At 38.0% G+C, this 12,868-nt stretch overlaps 1 protein-coding gene across 1 annotated transcript; it reads left to right on the top strand.

Annotated features, from left to right (window-relative positions):
- The first annotated feature begins 1,938 nt into the window (after positions 1-1,938).
- LOC136277785 (uncharacterized) lies at positions 1,939-10,763 on the top strand. The gene is made up of 5 exons (XM_066160484.1): positions 1,939-2,066; positions 6,321-6,401; positions 7,287-7,503; positions 8,090-8,226; positions 10,575-10,763. Exons 2-5 carry the CDS (start codon positions 6,321-6,323, stop codon positions 10,761-10,763), a joined length of 624 nt encoding a protein of 207 aa, XP_066016581.1. The 5' UTR covers positions 1,939-2,066.
- The last annotated feature ends 2,105 nt before the right edge of the window (positions 10,764-12,868 follow it).

Raw genomic sequence — 12,868 nt, 5'->3', positions numbered from 1 at the left:
TAATTATATTTATGCCCTGGGCTCTGAAGCACCATTGTAGGAAATTGTTCGTCAGTCCAAACGCAGATGGCGATTAGTTATTGTTTGTGGTCACAAGGTGACACAGTATAGAGCATTTAATAGTTGAGGATGCATTAATTTGTATCATTATGCCGCCGTTTGCAAATATAACGATTCCTGATATACAAAAGCTACTAAACTCAAGTCAGATAGCTCTGTAGCACTCTTGATGATGCCATGAGTATGATAATAACAAATGAAACTCGTACAGCTGACGGAAGCCATTTTCGCTTATTATGGCTCATTGTTGTTCAACCATTCAACTGCGAACGAACACCTCTGCATTTGTCCGCATAAAATGATTAACGGTTTGTGAATACATACGATTATATCTGGGTCGAAGGAAGGAAAGCGTAAATGCACAGCGAGTGATGCACACAATATTTGGGGTCATAATAACTACAAAATTCTAGAACGAACGAATCATTTAGCAACGGAAATAGCATCAAAATTATCAGAGCATGCACAAAGCTTCACAACGCATCGTTAAACAGATGTGTCGGAGCATGTTTCGTTATCCAGGGCCTGATGTCATAGAGAGACAAAACCTGCATCAACTATTGGAGGTCGAAAACGACCAAAAAGAATATCGTAAATCTTAATGATCCTCCTGGCAACTCTTCTTTGGCTGGTTATTTCGGCTGAGATCTCAAAATGCTTCAAAACTGTGAACAAGATTCATCGTTCCAATGCTCCAGATAAAAAAAGTTAATTCTACAATACATACTTCCTAATTAAAACCGCTTGACTCCTCGTGTGGAAGCCTAATATCTTACAGCCAAGAACATGGCTAGGCATATTGTGGTTGTCATCACAAATTTATTAAGACTCTTCAATTCTGTGTGGACGGTGATACATAAACAAAATATATCGCAAGCCGAAGAGAAAATTTGTTAAGTCATAAAAACAATTACGGAAAAAACTTATCATTTTGCGATAGAAATAGCATCAGGGGATATATACAAAGCCAAAAGCACATTTTCATGATAGAAACATTTGCCATTTTCGGCAGCATCACTTTCAATAATAATTCAAATACAATGTTTTTCTTCTAACTACATAAACAACCACAAGTTATTGAGCTTCAAAGTATGTATAGCATTTTAAGGAAGCATTTCACGAAGCCACCATATCTGACAAATTTTTTCTCCTTGCTTATTTCAGCTAATTGTCCAAACTTAAACATCAAATTATTGATAAGCTATTGCAATAATTCAGTAGAATATTTTCAAGTCTAAAACTGAATTCAGCATCATTCCAAAATCGCTCCTGTTGGACGGCTCAAAAGAAACGTTGCAAAAGATAGAAGATGTTGAAGTGTCTTAATGTGATAATTAATACAATTACCCAATTTCCAATGCAGTATAAACTTACTTACACATGTAATCAAACGAAAACGAAAAAAGACTCAATTTCCTGTAACACGAAATTCCCAGATCACTGAAAACCTTCTAAAATCGTCTTTCTCAAGAGCCATCCTGGACATATAGTCAACCGTTTTACGGTAAATACATTCGCCGTTCGTCATTTTACAGTTTCCTTTCAGTATTTTGAATTTTGTTCGGAACAATCCGAAGAAAATTTTTTTTTAAGTGTCACGCTTGGATTTTTTCCTTCTTTGTGAACAAAGTCGGCGAAAAGGACAACGTTCGATTTTTTTTCACTTTCTAGAAGCGCTTGAGGATTCTAAATGACGATTAAATTTTTCCAATAGAAATGGATATTTTTCAAAGAGAAATATGGGAAAGTATCAGACTGCTGGACGTTTAATTATTCGAAGACCGTGTCCGGTGAAAATTGTCTCCGCACTCCGTGACAAGGTCAGCGAAACGAACAACGTTGAAATTTTTTCACTTTCTAGAAGCGCTTGAGGATTGTAAGAAGGTAGAATATTTTCCGATGAAAAATTGGTATATTTCAGAGAGAAATAACCATCTTACTGATAAACTTTATATCACCTCAGTCTGTGTTGTAGATGTGAGAACAACAAGTAACTAAAATTCAAGGTAAGTACAGCGTTAAATCATTGTATTATTTTCACTTCGAACCGGGAGAAGTGAAGCTGTACCGGGTCGCTTCAGTACCCGTCGATGACTAATTTAAAATGACGATTATCACAGTTTTAGGATGACCGAATTCGTGATATTAACTTTGTAACAACTTCCTTTGCCATTCTTTTATAATGTTTCGGGGGACTGGCCTACTAGTTAGTTCCCACCTGGTTTCAAATGGCCTGATCCAATAATCAATTTGAAAATGAAATTTAAATCTTTACTCTTCTGCCGTTTGCAAATATAACGATTCTTGATGGATTAGAGCTACTTGAAGTCAGAAAGCTTTTTAGTATTATTAAAGATACAACATAACGATAACAACGAAAACTCGCATATCGCATGGAAATATATTTTCCTTTTATGGCTCGTCTTCTGTTCTTGTTCGACCATTTTCGCATTTGTCCACATAAACTGATTACATAGTTTGTGAATACATATGATTATATCTGGGCTGAAATAAGGATGGCATTGTACAAACATTTATAGGCTTCAGATGGGATACCTTAAAGTTCATACCTTAAAGTGTATTTAATGTTTCTCCCCCATTCTGATACTTTAATTATTTTCAACATCATTCGAAGCCATTCCCACTCTTATGTGACCGCTTTTAAAATGACACGCCAAAATAAACTGCCAAATGGTGCGTCCTAGCGGGGTTTTTATCGTAACTTCCCGAATTTTCAGTGTTGTGTGCGCTGTTCATGGTAAAAAAGAAATACCGAATCTAAAAAAAAAAATTAATTGCACTCATGATAATTATCACAGACCGAATGTATCATTCAGCGATAGAAATAGCATCAAAAGCGCCAGAGGACATGCATAAACTCTCAGAACGCATCGTTAAGCGAACATGTCGGGGCAGGTTTCGTTATCTTAACCTGCATCAATTTTTGGAGGTCGAAAACGATAAAAACAGAATTAATTGTGATTGTCCTCCTCTCGCCTCTTCTTTGGCTAAATATTTTAGTTGAAACCACGAAAAATTGTACAAAACTTGGAACGAAGTTTATTGCTCCGTTGCTCCAGACGAAAAAAACGGTAATTCTACAAACTTATCATTTGACAGCCAAGCAAGTTGATTGGCCTGTTTTGGTTGTTATCACACTTTAGAGCTGTGTAGACTATGTAATGCAGGCAAAAAACTGTTTTAAACAGAAGCGTTAAACTTTCTCAGTCGCGATTTCATAACTATTATCAGATATACTAATCAGTGACAGACGTAGGATTAAAAACACGAACACCAGGAAGAATACAAAAAGAATACAAATACAATAAAAGCTAAGTTTTTTCGTTTGTCTCACGATGTAGTCACGTGTGATGTTGATCGCGACGTTTCGACTGCATACTGCTAGTCTTCTTCAGGCGATGAAGAAGACGATGCTAGTCTTCTTCATCGCCTGCGGAAGACTAGCAGTATGCAGTTGAAACGTCGCGATCTACATCACACGTGACTACATCGTGAGACAAACGAAAAAACAGCTTTTATTGTTATTCACCACGATGAATAACCACAACCTTTTTTTTTAAGAATACAAATACAATTGCCTCATTTAGTAGTCATCTCTGGACAAGCATGTTGGCTGTGTTATCCTTCAAAGAGATTACAAGATACTAAAAAAAGGCATACCTTAGTAACCCTTTTCAATGGTTCAACCAACGTTGAACCATTGTTTTATTCACCTGAAAGAGAACCGAAGCTATACAGGAAACTATGTGCTCTGGATGAAAAAAACAAGGCTAAAAATTCTCGTATTATCGTGTTATCACACCCGTTCATCAAGACTCTTCAGTGCTCTGTGGACCATGAACATGTAATACATGCATAAAATAGTGCTAACGGCAGAGAAAAACGTTTACAGTCGTGACCTCATAGCTTTTGACAGATACACTAATCAGTGATCGAATTAGGAATAAAGACACTCACACCAGGAGGCATTCGAAATTCGACAAACCACTTAAAAAACAATTGCCTTAATTAGCCCCTATCTTTAGACAAGCCGCATGATGGTTGTGTTATCTTTCAAAGAGATACAAGTTTTTTTGAAAAAGGCCAATTCCGATGGCCCTTGACGTGTCCTGTTCTCACTCCACTTGTTTCTGCAACCTTGAATCCTATATTTGTTAGCTTAGGACATACGAAAAGGGAGGGGCTTGTCATTTGATGGACATATTTTTCATCCTTCAGCCTGTGTCGTGTCTGCGAAAACAACAAGTTGATAAACTTCAAGTTAAGTACAACGTTGAACCATTCTATTACATATACTTAGAACTGAAGCTCTACCACTGCAATGTGAACTATGATTAGAGTACATGCAAAAAAATTTGCAAACGAAAGAGCAACACTCTTGCAGTCGTGACTATCAAAACTATCGACAGATATACTAATTAATGACAGAAATAGGATTAAAAACACTCACACCAGTAGGCATTCACATTCCGACAAAATACTTCAAATAAAATTGCCTCAATAATGCCGAATCTTAAGAAAAGCATGCCGGCTGTGCTATCTTTCTAAGAGATACAAGTCACTAAAGAAAGGCCTATCCTTATAACCTTTTCTTTTCTTTCTTCTCATGCTAATTTTTATGCAACCGTTGATCCAATAAGTGTAAGCTTAAGGCCAAAAAAAAATGAGAGAGGCAAGTCATCTGACTGACAAACTTTATTTTGCCTCAGTCTGTCGTATCTGCGAGATCAACAAGTTAGAACACTAAAAGCTTAGAACAACCATGCTATTGTACACTTAGAGGAAAACTGAATCTATACCGGCGTGTTGTTTCAGTACCCACCGATAACTAATTTCAAACAAGGAATATCATAGTTTTGGGTCGACCAAATTTGTCAAATTTACTTTTTAACAACTTCCTTTGCTATTCGTTCTTAATATTTTTACTGATTTACTTGTTAGTCCCAACCCGGATTCAAATGGCCCTGGTCCAATGATCAATATGAAAATGAAATTTAAATTATATATTGAATAGCACCATCACAAAACTTTGTTTCGACGGGGGTCTTGGGTTTTTCTAGTAGTTGTCTGATTTTAAAAGCCATAGAGTTAAAATTGTGAAGCCATTAGTAAATCAGACGATTCTTGTGAGATTAGAGCTACTTGAATTAAATCAGAAAGCACTGTAGCATTCTTGAAGATGCAACTTAACGATAATAACGAAAACTCGCTAATCCGATGGAAACCTAATTGCTTTTTTTATGATTCTTCTACTCTTCTTGTTCAACTGCAAACGATCGCCTCCCCATTTGCCCCCATAAACTGATTACATGTTGAATGCATATGATTGTATCTCGGTTTAAGGAAAGAAGACGTCAAACAAAATTTTGCAAGCCTATGATGGGATACCGCTAATACCTCAAAGGGGATTTGATTTTCTCTCCCATTCAGTTGCTTAAATTATTTTCAACATGATTCGAAACCATTGCTTTTCTAATGCGACGGCGGTTAAAGCGACATAACCAAGCAAATGGCAAGTCCTAGTGTGGTTTTTATCAAAGTTTTCAATGTCGTGTGCGCTATTCATGATAAACGCAAAACTGAGAAAGACCTTCAAAAGATTCTCCATTTTTATGATTTCCATCACAAAACTAATAATATTCGAATTTTTGCTTTGGAGAACACCGGTAGAGCTTCACTCACAGATTTTGCCATCTATCTGGACCAAAAGATGCTCCTCATTATGAAATTTAATGTGGCTATTCGTTAAATTTTTTAGTGCTCGATTTCCTGGAAAAATGAACTCACACACCTTTAAATAAATGTCCGTGAGTCCAACCGCAGATGCTGATTAATAATCGTCTTAAATTATGAGGGTGACAGTATTGAGCGTTCAAAGGCAATAATACTAAGGATGCATTCGTTTCTAACCCAACTTGGATTTGCGTTACAGAGTGTTATGGCGTTGAAAACCAGGTGCAAAGTATACTAACGGCTGGATTTGCACATTTAATGGTTAACTATTTTTTTTCTCAGTTATTTATGTGATTGATAAAGAAAGCCCTCGAATACATTCAACGTCAAAAGTAAACTGTTAATGCATTTTGTCAAGGAAAAGGAATAAAATATCACCTGAGGGCAATATTACCCATTTGCGGTTTCGCGGTGTTATTTACAGCCTGAGGAGGTATACACGATAATTGAGAGTACGCTCATTAAGATGTAGAAGAAACCATTCTAATAGTTGGTATCTGTGATAGATGAGCTGTTTAAGATGCTGTAGCAATTCTGACAGCGACTCTGACAGCAATTCTGACAGGAACCGCGCAGGTGATGCAAAGGTTTGTGTTCTGAATTCTTTTCTTTCCCAAAGCGGGCTCGATTTTTTTCATTATCTGCAGAATTTTGCATTCTGCATTGATGGAAACAGACACAACTTACTATTTTAGTTGGTGGAGTCCTTTTTTGCTTTATTTGTTTGTTTGTTTAATCTGTGCTTCTTCAAACCTTACAGGATAACGTTTTATCCATATATATATATATATATATATATATATAGAAAGAGTAATTTGACTTACGTAAGACAGTGCTCAATACATAGGAGTAGAGCGATGTATATATTGTGGGAGGAAAAAGACAAATAAACTACCAGTTCATCCCTACAGACCTGTTTCGTTATTTCTTACTCATCAGGGGAATTTTAAACACCTAAGTGAACCGGAAGGCATGGTAAGAGCAGAGTGTCTTACCCAATAACTTGACAAAATGACTCTTTTGATCAACCCGTGGCTCCTTCTCTAAAAATGTCTTCATTCTTACCTCTTCCCAGCAACGCAGCCATGCAATAACTATGGGTAAGAAAATGATTTGGAGTGAATTTGGTGTCAAGAAGCACGGAAAGTGCAATCTGTAGTCTCTGGAAAATTTACAAGTGCTTATTACACCAAACTGCAAGAGAAATCATGTTATTACTTGTTAATAATGTATATGAAAAAAGCATCACAAGAAGTCAAGACAGACGAAATTTTGAATGTGTGCCCTCCCTATTTGTAATTCGCACTCGTGTAACAAACTCTGCACTCGTGTCATAGCTTTTTACTCGTGTTGCATGAGAATGCACTCGTTTTTAGCCTATCTGGAGTGCGTTTATTCATTTACACTATTAAGGAAAAATTAGCCTATCCCGTATCGTTATACTTTCCTGATTACATCTGCTGCCTTTTCAGACCAAAGAGAATGTGCATAGCAGTGAGTCGGATCGGTTGGGTGACGAGTTTGTAAAGAGCTTGAACGAGGAGAAATTATCGTATTTCAAGTTCCATCCTCTTAAAGTGGGTACTACTGTTCGGTTTTGGAGCGCAGTTAGCAAGGATAATGATGGAGTTATGAAGAGGACTGGAAACATGGTGAAGTGTGATGGACAGTTTCACAAGCCTAATGAGAGTAAGTAAACAGTTGTTATTTATAAATAAACTGCAGTGATATAAGCAATAGCCTTTTTAGGTGTGAAAATAAGCTCTAGCAACATCGGCGTCGAGAAATTGTTTGACCCGATGAGGAGAGCATGATGGAAGGGAAGTTTGCTTTCCATCTCTGATTGAAGCTCTTTCTAATAACGATAAAAATTTATCTTGGCAAGGATTTTCAGTCATTGTAGCAAATGAAGTCTATACGTTTTATGTAATTTCCTGTTAGCTGATGATCACTTTGGCGGAAGTTCGTGCCGGTACTTTTGGTAAATTAGATTTACATCAGGGCAGTGGATTTTAATACTCACTTTTCATAGACCTATTGACATTCTTTTCGAAATTAAGATAAACTACAAAGAATTTGAGTCTACTCGACTCAAATCATTTCTAGTTTTTCGCCACAAATTCAAATCTTGCCTAATCTAGTCTCTTTCTCAGTTGTTTTTTTGTCTTATTTTTTTAAATTTCATGCACCGCTCTTTGCAATTGGCTTTTCTGTGCTTAAAGGTCTTCTGATTGATTCAGTAATGATAACTGCTTGTCTTTAATCTTTATCATAGCTCATATAAAGGTCATTGACGTGGATGTGAAGCCAGTGAATGCAAAAAGTGCTGTGGTCCTTCTATTCATGGATACAAAACTAAATAAGCAGTATGCAATGAAAGGAATCGGATGCGGAGAAGAAATCCGAGCCGAAGTAAGGAGTTATCTTATTCATACAATTCAACACTCATTCATTATCCATTCATAATTAGCACGTCAGTTAGTAAGGGACATGTTCGCTTTAGAAGCCAAGGAGCTTGTTGGCTTTAGCGGTGTGTATATGAGAGTGCCAAGACAACGTACCCGTAATTGTAACTCCTAGATCTTTTTCTGCGGACACTCTTACAAGTTGTCTGTTGTCTAGGGTGTACTCGTGAATCAAGGGGTTTCCTTCCGCGTCACGGTGAGCGTTTTGCATTTCGAGGTGTTGAAGTTGATTTCATTTTCCTTTGACCAGTCATTCAAGTTTGCTAGACTGGTCTGCAGAGACAGGCATTCGCTGACGGAGCTGACATTTTTATACAGCTTGGTGTCATCAGCGTATAAACTGCCCTCACCCCGCCTACAGTTTCACCCAGGAGGTCGTTAAAAAAGATCGTAAACAATAATGGCCATAACAGGCTCCCTTGCGGGACGCCGGAAGTAACAGGGGCCCACTGTGATGCAGCGCCGTCAAAAACTACCTTTTGAGCTCGACCCGTTAAATAATCAGCGCACCATGCAAATAATTGTCCCGAGACTCCACACGCCCTTAGCTTAGCCAAGAGAATGATATGATCGACTGAGTCGAATGCTTTCGCAAATCCAAGTAAATCCCATCAGTCTGAATGTTCTTATCTAAAGCTTGTCCTATGGCGTGTAGCACAGACAATAACTGGGTGATACATGAACGATTTCTTAGGAACCCGTGCCGTAAAATGGTAAACGAGTGTTTCACGTGATCATAAAATCGGGAGCCCACGCAACGTTCTAAAACTTTGCTGACAGTATTAAGAAGTAATATGGGCTGATAGTTTTCGGCGGGCTCCTTCGAGTATTTCTTGTGGATGGGTGTAATATCTGCAGTTTTCCACTCGTAGGCAATTTTACCCCTGCTCAGCGAAAGGTTAGAAAATCGTGCAGAGGCCGGAAGCTTTTTGTTCACAGCATTTTTTCAATTGACGCGCCGGGATGCCATCTGGTCCACATGCCTTTGACGTGTCTAAATTACTCAAGCATTCCTTGACTTCATCAACCGACACTTCCATTTTCGAAATTTCCATATCAGTTAATGAGTCATAAATAGGTTTGTTGCTTACCTGAACGGGAGTAGCCGAGCAAAAAATTAAGCAAAAATAGTTATTAAGCAGCTCCGCTTGCTCTGCTGGTTTCTCGGCAGCAACACTGTTATAAGATGCTATTGAGTTTGCACCTGATTGACTACCCAGAAATGCTTTGTGATAACTCCAGAAAATCTGTGGGTTTTGCTTGAATGACTTTGCAATTTTGGTCAGGTATTGTTGGTGTTTTCTCCGTACTAAGCACTTGGTGTTCTGACTTAGAGTACATAGTTTCAGCTTACGCTCTGCTGTTTTGTTCTGACGAAATCTCGGCAGAGAAGCGTATTTATTTTACGAATTAAGTGGCGCACTTCACCATTAATCCAGAGCGACGAGTTGGTATCACGAATAAATTGTTTTCATTGCTGCATAATCCTTTACCGCTGTTAGAAACAGAGCCTTCCATTTTCACCAGTACTCATTAATTTCTTCGGAGGCAGCGATTTCAAAAGGTGTTCTTGTAAGGGCCTCCCGGAGATCGTTTAGAATTCCGTTCCTAAAGTCGTAAACTTGCCGTTTTGCTCCCTTGGATCACTTGAATCTCAGTTTAATCATGAATGAGACAACAATGATCGATGGAAACTTACTGTCGCGGGGATGAGAGTTGGAGACGCTCCCAATCTCCTCGGGCCAATTGGACAGCAGTAGGTGAAGTTTATTGCCAGAAATATGTGTAGGACCAGGGATAAACTGTTGAAAGAAGTTATCTCCTATTAGGTTGTAGAATGTATTGTGGTCCTTTCGCCATCCTGTGTTTATAAGGGCAGATGGGTCGCTTGACTAGTCCAATTCTGGAAAATTTAAATCTCCCAAGAGTATTAAGCAAGTAGATTCGCAGTTTTCTTGAAGCGAAGAGTTCAGTTCGAAGAGCGGTTTGGGTGCTGTATCAGGATGGTAGAAACAGTAGTATAATACTGGTTTGTTGTAACCATTTCTAAGCTCGACAACAACTAGCTCAGTACCATCTCCTTCCAAAAAAGACTGTAGATTAAGTTTGACATTCAATCGTTTATGAATTTATCCAGTCAGTCATTCGATAAGTCCGTCATTCATTGCGTCAGATATTCATTCGCCCTAACATGTGTCTTATTTTTCACTCAAATATTTATCTCTGACTCCATTGATCGTTTTAATTGCCTAATCAAAATTATTTCTTATTCAAAGCTACTTTCCGTTTTGCTAGGAAACTTCTTCGTACGATGACGAGCGCTATATCTTTGTGCCTGAGTATTTCTGGAGCTACACGATGCTCAAACACTTCAAAAGCAGCTGCTATGTGGGATGCGACTCCACTGGAAAAACGACTTTGATTGAAAATTCAGAGCCTGGATATCTTAAGGCTGAGATTCTATTCATCGTCAACGCACCTTAATAACCAGATCATTAGACAGCGGAAGAATGGTGGGTGTTCTAAATGAAGTCAGCTTACTATATGACTATTTTGATCCACCTAAGACAATTTTATTATTCAATTTATCTCTCATCATTAAACACACTTAAAAACCTATGAAGTTGAATAGTTATAAGTTAGAAACAAACTTTACAAGGCATTCATTAATCATTCGCTTTTCTCGAATATGGAGAACGTCGATGTCATCCAGAACTAAGAATGTATCTCTGGCAGTAACGTTCCTTATCACATTTATTTTGTGTATAGTGCGGATATGTAGATTGTTTTATTAGCATTTATTTTCATGTCTAGATGTATTTAGTTTAAAAAAAAAAAGCCAAGTAATCAATCTCCGTGTTGGGCCGACTGCCAGGAAAACACTACACCGAGCATTTCTGCAACAAGAGGAATTAATAAACTTAAAAAACTTCTGAAGTTAATGGTGCTTTTAGTTTATCCCCTTAAAGACTCGCTGCCAAATTCTTCTGCCATCCTATCATATAAACTTAAAATGCAACAATTCTCTTGCCCTTTCTACCATCATGTGAAACGCCCATTCAAACGTCCGTGACTTCAACAGATGCAAAGCAAACAATTCAAAATGCCAGCCAAAAATTGTTCTGCGAAAGGAAAAAAAATTGATTGTGACTTGCATAAAGAATTTTCAAAATAATAGAAGAAAGAAAAACAAGAATTCCTTTCCAGGCCACTTTGTGGATGTTCTAGTAGTGACGTAAAGCTATTATGACTGCAGCTTTCCTCTCTATTAATCAGACTTTCGAAAGGAAACTGCTGAAAGATTTTGTTAACGCTCGTTTGAAGATATAAAACAAGTTAAATTTCATGTTTTGTGAGAAGAGAGATGCGTAGTTAATGCCGCAGTAGAATTTCATAGCTAGCTGCTTTTGGGGAACCATGTCATTGTAAAGCAAGTCAGGCATCGGTATCGTTAAGTTATATGTAGTCGTGTTGGTACTAGGATTACAGAAACATTCAATATTGTGGTCGCAACCTCGTTCCCAGGGTCTCTCTTCTTCATTTAGAGCCAGAGAGACCCTGGAAACGAGGTTTCTGTGGTTGTGTGTTGTGCCTAAATCCTACCGGCAGAGGTACGCCCGAGGAGCACTAGTGACGAGTTTCAGAGCCGGGTGATTATCGGAAATTGTCGGCCATTGCAATATGGCGGACTATTCAAGTAACACTATGTGCGACTTACTAACGGACAAGCGATATGATTGAACCAGAAATGAATATTATAACATGCTTTACTAGTGAAGTATACATTGTTGAGTTTAAATCGAGGAAATTTCGCTCAATTTTGTGTGGCTATTTCCTTCGCCCTCTATCCTCGATCTTAAGATCCTTGTTCAGCAGAGTCTTAGCTTAACACTGTAGCCGCTAAAACCAAAGCAAAGGTAAACAAAACTTATGAATAGTACTGCCACTATCATGCCATTGTCATGGTGCCACCGGTTGGAAAGATCTCCAGGATGAAATTTCTATTGTCTTGCACCTCTAGCCGGTGGGATCTCAGTTGGCTTATAAAATACTACCGGCCAGAGGTACAGCTTGCATATCTAGTCAACTTTGCCCAATTGTTATGCTGGTTTCTTTCGTATTTTACTTGTTCTGCATTCGGAATTAGTCTTACACTCCTTTGTTTCATTTTTCAGGAATACGTATACATTTACTTAGATTTAATTTGGTCTTGAACCTCTGGCTGGTAGGATCTTAGGGGGCTTATAAAATACTACCGGCTAGAGGTACAGCTTGCATGCTTAGTGGACTTTGCCTACTCTAGCCTCTAGAAAATACTACAGGCTAGAGGTACTACGTGCATTTAAGGTGAATTTAGCTCATTTTTTATTTATTTCTTGATTTAGGGAAAAACCTTTCTATATTCCATGTTAGTCTCATACTGTTGTGGAGTCACTCCATAGGTTTTTTTTTTTGCTTTGCACTCTTGTTCATCTGGATAGTAGGATCTCGGATTACTCAGAAACACTGCTAGCCAGAGGGGCAGCTTATGTATGTGAGGTAAGCTAGAAATCATTAACGTTGTTATGTTTCAAATGAATTTCAAGTTA

This window comes from Pocillopora verrucosa, chromosome 13 (genome assembly GCF_036669915.1).
Source record: "Pocillopora verrucosa isolate sample1 chromosome 13, ASM3666991v2, whole genome shotgun sequence".
NCBI lineage: Eukaryota > Metazoa > Cnidaria > Anthozoa > Scleractinia > Pocilloporidae > Pocillopora > Pocillopora verrucosa.
This window is presented reverse-complemented; position numbering and strand designations above follow the sequence as displayed.